Source organism: Paramisgurnus dabryanus, chromosome 3 (genome assembly GCF_030506205.2).
Source record: "Paramisgurnus dabryanus chromosome 3, PD_genome_1.1, whole genome shotgun sequence".
Taxonomy (NCBI): domain Eukaryota; kingdom Metazoa; phylum Chordata; class Actinopteri; order Cypriniformes; family Cobitidae; genus Paramisgurnus; species Paramisgurnus dabryanus.
The window spans coordinates 45,960,631-45,971,315 of NC_133339.1; the positions used below are offsets into that span (position 1 = coordinate 45,960,631).

General features: G+C 38.5%; 1 protein-coding gene across 1 annotated transcript in view; it reads left to right on the forward strand.

The window, feature by feature from the left end:
* LOC135744865 (uncharacterized) overlaps nt 1-632 on the forward strand; it is a 37,615-nt gene extending 36,983 nt beyond the window's left edge. Inside the window, exon 16 of the mRNA XM_073814130.1 lies at nt 484-632. Within this exon, the coding sequence (XP_073670231.1) occupies nt 484-632 (149 nt within the window). The remainder of the gene's footprint in view (nt 1-483) is intronic.
* The last annotated feature ends 10,053 nt before the right edge of the window (nt 633-10,685 follow it).

Here is a 10,685-nt window from a genome sequence, read left to right on the forward strand (position 1 = left end):
ATATATGCTTATGCAACTTGAATGAGGCTCAGCGGAGCGCCGTCGATTGACGCCACGGGTCGGGTGTTTGAACAGAAACTGTCATGTGAGACAGAGGTAGTTATAAACGCGATGTGAAAACATCTATTTGTGGTGGCCAATTTTAATTTTGTGGCAGACTAAGAAATAAATGAATGTATGGGAATGTACAACAACACTCTCACGTGTATGATGTCACAGCAGTAGGCAGCGTAAATATTACGACACGCCTATAATCCCTCCCACTGCAAAGTGATACTGAACTCGATGGAAAAGCTAACCACGCCAAAGTGAGGTGAGCTGACCCGACCCAAACTAAACTAAACTGTGGGGTACTATGCAATGGAAAAGCGCCATTAGAGGAACTAATTTGAACTTAAATGTGCACTTTTTAAAAGGTTACCCCCCCCTCCAAGTGACAACTTTACCTTTAATATTCTGTCCCCTTTCACCTCTGTCCCACAGCGTCCAGTAGCTCAATGCGAGACCGGCCCATGTCCTCAATGGGCTGCCTTTCCCAGGGCATTGAGCTTCAGTCCTCGTTCCATGACACCACCACTGAGCTCCACAAAGATCACAACCAATCAGAGGAGGAGCCGGTGACGTCACTGTAGAGCTCCTCCAATAGCAGCTGACCAATTGTCTGAGTAAATTGTTTACAGCAGCTGAGAGGCACATGAGCTGTTTCTCTGTAATGTCCTGTGATGAATATCTATATAAGATTGAATAAATATTTATATGCATACGTGTCTGTCATATTTAATATGCAGTGTAATTATATCAAAATTTCAGATACATTTTAGGACTACATTTACATATTAACAGAAATACAGGTACAACAGCTGTCACTGGGTAAAAAGGTCCTAAAAAGGGGCTTTTTGAAAGGGTTAATGTAAAGTCATCAAAATTGTGAAATATATAAAACGTGTTATATTTTAACTAACCTTTTTAAAAGTCGAATCAAAAGACTTATACATTCTTTTATGCCAAGGACCCCTTAATTGATAGAGAGAAGGACGAGGAGGGATACCAAATGAAGACTGGGTTTACATACTTTTTTATGATGGTTACATTAAAAAGATATTAAAATGATCATTTTTGGTCACATACAGTCAGTGAGGAAACAAGCTTATAAATCAAACAGAATGATATTTATTGAAGATGTGAAGCAGCAGAAAGTTTTCTGTGACTGTTGGGGTTAGAAAAGTTATATCAGGAGTATTTAAAAATATAATAATGCTTTTGCTGATTTGATGTTTATTCATGCTATATGAAATGTAATGTCAGAAGCACTCACAAACATGTGTCAAAACAGTACAATATAATCCTACTTAAATATATGACATCAAATAAACATATGTAAAATGTAATCTAAATGTAATAAAAAAGTACTCTTTACGTTACACAAAATGTGTGATCTAAGAGATTAGGTTACTGACTATAAATTTTACCATGTAGTTTGTAATAAGTAACTAATTACAATTCACAAGCGTACAGTCGCATACTTTTCACATCATACAAAGCATTACATTTACTTGATAGATTTTAATGTAAATTTTTTTTTTTATTATTAGCCTACTAATGCATTTTGTTCATAGTCTAATTAATTTTTTTTATTGAAAGGACCCCTGGTTGAAGACCACTGGTTTAGAGTTTTAAAAGTAGTCTCTCGTCACCTAGATTAGTACTATGGGCATTTGTCCACAAAACTCATTTTGAATATTCAAAGGTGCATTGTGTAACTTGGCAGAAATGCAATATAATCTACATTACTATATTATCAGTGGTGTATAAAGACTTTTCAAAATGAACCATATTGTTTTTATTACCTTACAAGCCGTTTTTATCTACTGTATACACCATGGGACTCCTTTCGTGAATCGGGAGAGTGTGACAAGTGTGGAGAATTAGAAACTGTAAGGCATATTCTTAATGATTGTTCTGCAAATGAAAGTGACAGATTCCAATTAATACAAGAATTAGAATGGATGGGAGTTGACAATATTTCTTTAAAAGTACTGTTAGAAAACGAGTGTAGGCAATTAAGAATTATTATTTAAATATCTTAAAAACATAGGAACAATATAGAATTTAGGTTTTAATCTCCCTTTCTTCCAAATCCATGTTCACTCCACACTCCAGATCAGTAGGTGGCGGTAATGCACCTTTCCGTTGGTTTGCCAAACCGCCATAAAACACCAGAAAAGGAAGAATGACCCCCTTACGTGGACATTGCTAAATGAACAAACTTATCTATAGAGTGCGTTTTGTCATTACGGCTGCGTCCGAAACCGCATACTGTATAGTAGGTACTGAATAAGATGAAGTACCTACTTACTTGCCGTTAAAACAGTAGGTACTGTATAGTATGAATCCTGGTAGTATGAATGAGATTCGGACGTACTACAGCTGCCATGTTGCTACATCACATGTCATGTCATTCCAGCGCGAAAACAGCGGCATGCCTCTTCTTCTTCGTTGGATAACTCCTCTGCCAGGGCATCATGGGACAGTGAAGTGACCATCGTATGCACACTGCAAAATCTAACCGGAAGTAGTAGGTCATCCGGGTACTTTTCGCATACTGTTTTTCGAATACTATGTATTCGGACATACTACTCGCCTCGCCTACTGCATTTCGCGTACTATATAGTATGAAGTAGGGGGTTTCGGACGCAGCATACGTGTTCTCAGATGATGACATGTTTGTCCTGTGGGGGCTACCGTAGCTTCTCTATGCGTTTTGAAAGGGAGGGGTGAGCTGTGGGCTGCGCTGTTGGTTGCAGCTAAAAATCTACACACTGGATCTTTAAGCGTTACTTTCTCTTTTTATGGTTTCATTTGCATATCTTCAAATTAATAAATTACGCTTCCCGTGTCCTGTATGACTGATCATGTACTTTCACATTCTCCTGTGCAGTTTGATCTTAGTCTGTTCCAATACTACTGCTGATACATTTCACAATCAGCTAAAACTTTTGACAGCTGTTGCAGAAAATGTTTATTTAGGCTTCATTTTATGTACATTATGTGTCCAATACACAATTGAGTATCTAAAATCGTTTTGTTAGAGATTCACGGTTTCCGTGCACCCAAAACCTTTGAAGAAACTATAGGGTGAGATGTACAATAAACCTGGTGTGACACAGGCTCTGTACTAGGCTTGCTTGACTGTAGGGGCAGTCAGGAATTTTGCGTGGGTACCTATAACACTCAATGTAAAATATATATAAAACATATCTGAAGGTTTTACTTTATTTATTAATACATAATTCATATTCTGTGTCTTATCAATGTCGGCAAACGCAGATGAGACTTTTTCTGAAGATATTTTGCAGAGTACCAGCTGCCCCCGACCAAATTCTAAAAGTTTTTATGTCAAAATTGGATATGATAATGTGGTAAACGCGTTCAATATGTGGCACCAATTCACCTGAAGTCAATGTATGGCAGACTCTGATGACATAATTTAATCTTACAACATCGACGTGACAGTCCCATAGTAGACTATATTTTAATTTATTCTGGATATTTTAAATGTTCAAATATCACAACAAAGCACAACGCTTTAAATCTCTTGATGAAAACATCATAGAAGCAAATTGACATGAATGACAAATTCGTCAAAAGGTTATCCTGTTTGCTATTTGAGTAAAGAGACATTTTTCGGTGGTAAAGGCAAAGGGTGTTTTCACACCTGCCTTGTTTAGTTCAGTTCGATTGCTCAGTTGGAGCGGTTTGTTTGGGCAAGTGAGAATGCAGCAATTGAACTCTGGTGCGCACCAAAAGCGGATCCAACAAGCGGACCGAGACCACCTTGAAGGGTACGAAAGGTATGCTTTCAAACAAACTCTAGAGAGGTTCGTTTGTGGTGAGAACACGATCCGAGATTGATCCGACCTAACTGCAAAAGTACTGCGCATTTTGGACTAAACCAGCTGCCGTATTTAGCTGCGCAGTGCATTATCGGATGAGGAAGTGTTTGTTGATAGTCTCTATTAGCAATATTAGCACAATGACAGATCGCGGACATACCTGGAGTTGCAAGGAGGTGCGGAGCCTCAGAAATTTGGTGTCTTTGCCGTTTGTAGTGTATTAAAGCGTTGTTTTCAAGCCGCATCCGCAATTCATTCTGAAAATGATAATTACAGAGCGCAGTCGTATGTCCACGGTGTCTGCTGTATTTTCCTCCTTTTTGTTTACTTCTGGGGTTCAGTTGGAATTTTGCGCACGGATGATTATGACCAATCGAGAAGCAGTTTAGGAAATACGTTCAAATACATGTGGTCAGCGAGTGATGTGGATCTTATCATATGACAGAATTTTGATTCGTTTCAACTGGTGCGGATCAGAGCAATCAGTGTGGTGTAAAAAGAAACCCAAACTGCTAAAAAGGTTACAATGTATCATTTTTTGCTTCTGGTCCCGGACCAAATGAACCAAACTACAGATGTGAAAACACCCAAAATCTAGGGTGACCATACGTGCCATTCTTCCCGGACGCATCCCGTCCAGGATTTCGGTGCGTCTTCCGGAAGTCGTATTTGTTGACCGCATACGCCATTCAGTTAAAAACATAAGATATACAATCGTAGTTTCATTCTTACCTTAAAATGTAACGGTTGCTTTTCTGTAATAATTATAATAATCCTCTATGACGTATGTGGTTGGCAAATACGACTTCCGGAAGACGAACACAAAATCCTGGACGGGATGCGTCCGGGAAGAATGGCACGTATGGTCACCCTACCAAAATCTGTGGGGGGCAGACCCCCTAGCACCCCAACTCATCTTTGGTGTGGCACATAATGCGGTGAGGGGCTTAAGTGACCGTATCAGTTTCATGATATCACAGCTGTCACTGTAACACATTACACTAAACAATTGAGAGGACCAGCAGAGTCTATAAAATGGTCATGGATGTGCTTAAAGGGATAGTTCACCCAAAAATGATGTCATTATTTTCTCACATTAAGGCCTGTATAAATTTCTTTGTTCTGCTGAACACAAAGGAAGATATTTTGAGCAATGTTTGTAACCAAACCATTTTTGAGCACTATTGACTTCCATAGTAGTATTTCTCCTACTGTGGTAGTCAATGGTGCTTCCGTTTCCTGTTTCATTACAAATATCTTCTTTTGTGTGCAGCAGAACAAAGAAATGAATACGGGTTTGTGGCAGCATGAGGGTGATTTTTGGGTGAACTATCCCTTTAAGTGGTTTTAAATTCACTCCTAATCAATAAAATCACTGCTGATTTCACATGAATCCCCTTTTAATGTGTTTATGGTGTTTATTTAATGTTTCTTCATCACACTTTGTGTCCTATTTGGCATTTTCAAGAAAAGCGTGAGATTAAAGACAGTGACGCTAAAAGTAACACATCCAGACCACAGACACTTCCTGTACTGGTTTATAGAGCTCATTTCCACATTACTGTTGACAATGGTTTAGTACTTCGCATGACACATCACGTAACACACGACAGACCTTCTACAACACCATCGTGGTGTGTAAATCAAACAAAATATTTGATTACAGAGCAAAAACTTGTTATTGCGGCTTATATTTATGAAACACAAAGGTGCTGACAAGCTGACATCAGAAAGTCATTATAGTTAACAAGCTGTTTTAATGCTGTTCAGATGCACTGGAGGCTAACCAAACAAATATATCAAAAAGTGCTAGTGCCTTGATGAATGTCATAGTAACTTCATTTTTTTTGTTGTTGCCATTTTTGCCTTTATTTTGATAGCTAGTAATATGATGAGAAACCTATTAGAAAGGTCCTGATATGTACCATTAGACACGTATACATGTGGTAGTACCTCTGAGGTACTAATATGAACTCTTCAAAAGCAAAGCTGGATGTTTTGAAAGGGTGACCGTAAAAAAATATGGACGTATTGTCCGTGACGTCACACATTAGTTTGCGAAGATCATTTTTGAAGCTTAAAGTAGGCGTTGCCTGCCGTCACCATCTTGGCTGCGCGTCACAGCGAATCACTCGCGGAAAACCGAAAATGGGTAAAGAGGCGGGACATGGGTGAAGCTGAGGTGAAACCACGCCCGCCTTTCGCGAGTCTAGTGATAGCAGTGGCTGTTCAACCGTCACTCATGCGGCCACGCCCTTAATTATGCAGAACTTTAATTTAAACGAATGAGTTACAAACAAATTCACCCCCCTCACAGTTGTCATGAAGGGCAAAATTAGCTATAGACCAAAAACACTTTTTGTACCAGGCTGTAAACATATTATTTTTAACATGGGAGTCTATGGGAATTGCCTCAAGCGGCCAGTCGATGAATTGCAGTTTAAGTCACTTCTGTATTGGCTTCATCAGAGAGATCGGAAGGTTGCCCCCTCGGTGACAGCTCAGGTATATATTTTTACCATATTTAGAAATGTAACGTTTAAGACGTTCACCTAAATCCATACAAAAGTGTAATACAAGGACCTGACTGAAATTTAAGCCTGATAATGCCCATAGACATACAAATCATGACTGAAAAGTATTTTTTGGGCCTGGCCCTTTAATGACATCAGTGCAGTGAGCTTTTGTTTGTCTTACATCATAATTAACATGGGCTTGTGCATTAAACACTGCCAGGGTGTCCTAGTTTCAGGCATGGTCTTGTTGAGACAGCAGCTTGAGTGTGTTAACATACCGAGACGGTTACAAAATCACTCTCATTATTGTAGGAAACAGGTCGCTGTTGCGGGAAAAGTCATTCAGGATTTTGAGTGACATACTGCATAAGTCAGGGTAAGTCGTCACATCTTAGTCAATAACGAAACCCCACGAGTCATTAAAACGTTTATTTTGACCATAAAACACAATGACCTCCAAAATGGTTTTAGATCATACATATATAAATACAAATCTCAACAAGGGGAAAAGAACAGAAAGCACATTAGAGAAACTGATATAAAAGGTTTTCCGATGATGGAAATAGTCGACTGTTCTTCAGAATACTCACTGTATGTTGTTCATCACAGACCCGTCTAAACAAACACATCCTCCGAGAAATAAAACAGAGGACATCACACAAGCCCCAAAAGGTTGCATACACTAATCTGCCTGTCAGTGCTTGAGACATTTGAGAGTATTCGCTCCATTGCCATGGGATTTCAGCCCAGGCTCTACTATTCTTACAGCTGAATAAAATGGATGCCATTCAAGTCTCAAGCCAAGACATTGGGATGTGTGACACCTAAATCCTCATGGTGGAAAATGACTTCCTAAATGAACAACGGGCCGAGTTTCTTTATACACCAGATGTGATGGAATACAAAACAACCATCTGCAATATCAATGTATTGAAGTTTTCCAAACACTTCCGAGCTTTCCAGGGCCAAAAAGCTGATTTGTTGGGTTGCCATGTAAAGGATTAAATGATAATGACATTCTTAATGGATCTCGGTGTGAGTAGATGCCATTTTTAATTTGAAATCCTTAAGAACTACTAAGCAGAACGAATACGTGTAAATTAATTGTCCAATTAAACTGAAATACATGCTAAAGAATGAATTCATTGTGACAATTTACCATTTAACATAAATTTGTTCAGCTTCTGTTTTGAAAAAAGTGTCATACATTTACCCAAAATGGTTTCACAGATGATTCACATATTAAAGGTGCAGTTTGTAACTTTTATGCTGCGTTTACACCAACCGCGGTAGAGGCGTGAAGCTTGAGTGATTTCAGTGTTAAGTCAATGTGAAGACGCGTTGACGCGTGTCTGGAGGTCCCGCGGCGCGGAAGAGGCGTTTGGCGCGGAAGACGCGTTTCCGCCTCATTCGCGTGTCTAGCTCGCGCAAATTGAGCGTTGTGCGCGGTACGCACGAATTGTGCATTTTGCGGTTCACGAGTTGAAAAATTTGAACTTTGGCGGAATTTCGCGCCACTTTAACCGATCATAGCACCGCATAGCACTTGCCCCTCCCACAAAAAATGGATTTTGCCTCTGACGCGCGTCCAATGTTTGCTTTTCCGCACGTCTACTTCGCTCTAGACGCACAAATTACATATTACATATTTAATGAGTTGGCTAATTCATACGAAATGAATCATGCAAAATTGTACGATTCTCATGCAAAAAAACAAAACAATAACAGATCCGAACCCCTAACCCCATTATCACGGGGGTCAAGGCAAATCGTACCAAAACTTATGAATGTGGTCGTATGAATTAATACAAATTAACCAACTCGTAAAAAAAGGAACAAATTCTTGTGAGATAATGTTGGGTCCCCTTACATGGAAGTCACCTTTATGTTTCTACAGTAGCCCTAAATGGACAAACTGATCTACAGAGTGTTTCGTCCCTACGTTGTTTCAGGCGACATGTTTATCCTGGGCAGCTACTCTAGTTTTTCTATGCTTTTCGAAAAGGAGGGGTGAGTTGTGGACTGAGCCGTTGGTTGCAATTAACAGTCTTACCACTAGATGACGCTAAAAATCTACACACTGGACCTTTAATTTATTATGCATCGTCCAGATCTTGGGCCTCATTTAGAAAATGCTGCGTAGAAACCGGCCCACAATAATTTCTTAAAAGTGCATACGCTAACAGCTAAACAGTTTCAAATCTCCAAATTTAAACGATGCTTAATAAATGTCATTGACAAATAATAAAGCACCTATTAATGTTTAAATCCTTTATGAGTAGCAAGAAAGACTTATATATCCAAAAACCTGCAGCAATCGGATAAACAAAAGTGCGTACGTCTGCTCATACCCTGACGTGGCGCTAAGCGCTACTCCACTTCAAAGACCGTCTATTTTTGCGTATTACACTTTACGATCAAATCTGTGCGTACGCACGCTTTATAAATGAGACCCCATATTTTTTTGGTCTGGATTCTTAAAAACTTAGTCATTTTAAACATGGTAAAACACTAGATGTACTACACAAACTGTTGCATTGAATTCAAGTAGTCAATTTACGCAAGAATTAAAACATAATAAAACAACGCAATGCAAATTAAATTTGGCATCGACCCCCGATTAACATCTTCACTGACGTTATACTGCATGATGGCAACGGTGATCGTCTTTAATTTATGTAAACATCACATCAAAATCATCTTCGAATATGACAACCAATCAGATCTAGGGTCAGCTTTCCCCATCCCTGTAATCATTAAGAAACCAATGCCAATACTTGACATCGGATCGGTCCTCTTCCATGAGACGACTGAGCCAAGCCTGATCAGTTTCAGACGTTCAGCAGCGATCATGAGGTATTTGAAGCCTCGGCTCACACAGGGAGCTCATTGAGCCGCTCAGAGGTTTTATCAGGCCACGGCTGAAGGTGAGGTAGCTGAAACTGAACTTTACTTTGCAGACTCTCTCATGTGGACTCAACCATTAAGCATAAGACCCTACATGAGTGTGCTAGTATAGTAAAAACTATTTGTAAGTTTGTCCCATATACATTAAAATACTTAAACATTATTTAAACAATATAAAATAGCAAATATATTCAGAATTCATATCTGACAAAAGTTAGTGTTTTGTACGCCTAAAAACAAAGTATTTGCTATTGGATTAAGAAAAGTAAACTTAGTGGCGTGGTTGCCCAGACAAGGTTTAAGTCTGGTCTTAGAATAAAATGCACATTTGAGATGTCTTAAAAAACAGCTTGCATTGACATAACTTAACCCCTGACTGGTACAGCCCTTTTTGAGTGTGTGGGAGGGTCAAAAATGTGATGTACACCTTCAAATTAATAAAACTTTTTTTTGTCTGAAGTTTTTCACAAAGTGTCTGGAGGTGAAAATATTTTATGCATCAAATTATCACCAAAAAATTAGGTTTGTATCACACTTTTACTGGTTTTACCAACAACAGCCACTAGGTGTCAACGGTTTGCTGCATACTCGTCACAAATTACTAAATTACTGTCACTGCATTAATATTACTGCTAAAATGTAGAGTATGAAAGCTACATTCATAGACCTTTCCAAAAATATATAGTTTTTCGTAAAAGATAAAAATTTACATGAAAAAATATTAAATTAAACTCGGGTGTCCCGCTCATGGGACAGCAAGATTCAAAGAGATAGTTCACCCAAAAAGGATAATTCTGTCATCATTTAGTCCTTTTCATGTTGTTACAAACCTGTATAAATTTCTTTGTTCTGATGAAGGAAGATATTTTGAGGAATGTTTGTAACCAAACCCTTCGTGGCCCCCATTAACGTCCATATTATTTTGTCCTACTATGAAAGTGAATGGGGCTCACGAAAGGTTTGGTTACAAACATTTCTCAAAATATCTTCCTTTGAGTTCATCAGAACAAAGAGTAAATGATCACAAAACTTTCATTTTTGGGTGAACTATCCCTTTAAGGGCTTATAATTTATATATCAGTGGCATTGTTTTGTCTGTTAGATGCACACCAGTAATGTTTATTCATAAGGTACATTGGTAAAAACTGCTTAAATATCCTAATATAACTTATGCCTAGTCCAGGCTTAAATCTAAACCCAGTCTGGAAAACCACCCCATCATATTATATATTCTCTGTATTCTCAGTTTTGCTTTGAGTATTTTTATTTTGTTTAACTATTTAAATATGATTTGTTTAAATATTTTAACTGGAAAACCTAATAAAATGATTGACAATTTGCTACTTCAGAGTTTAAACAGAAACCACAC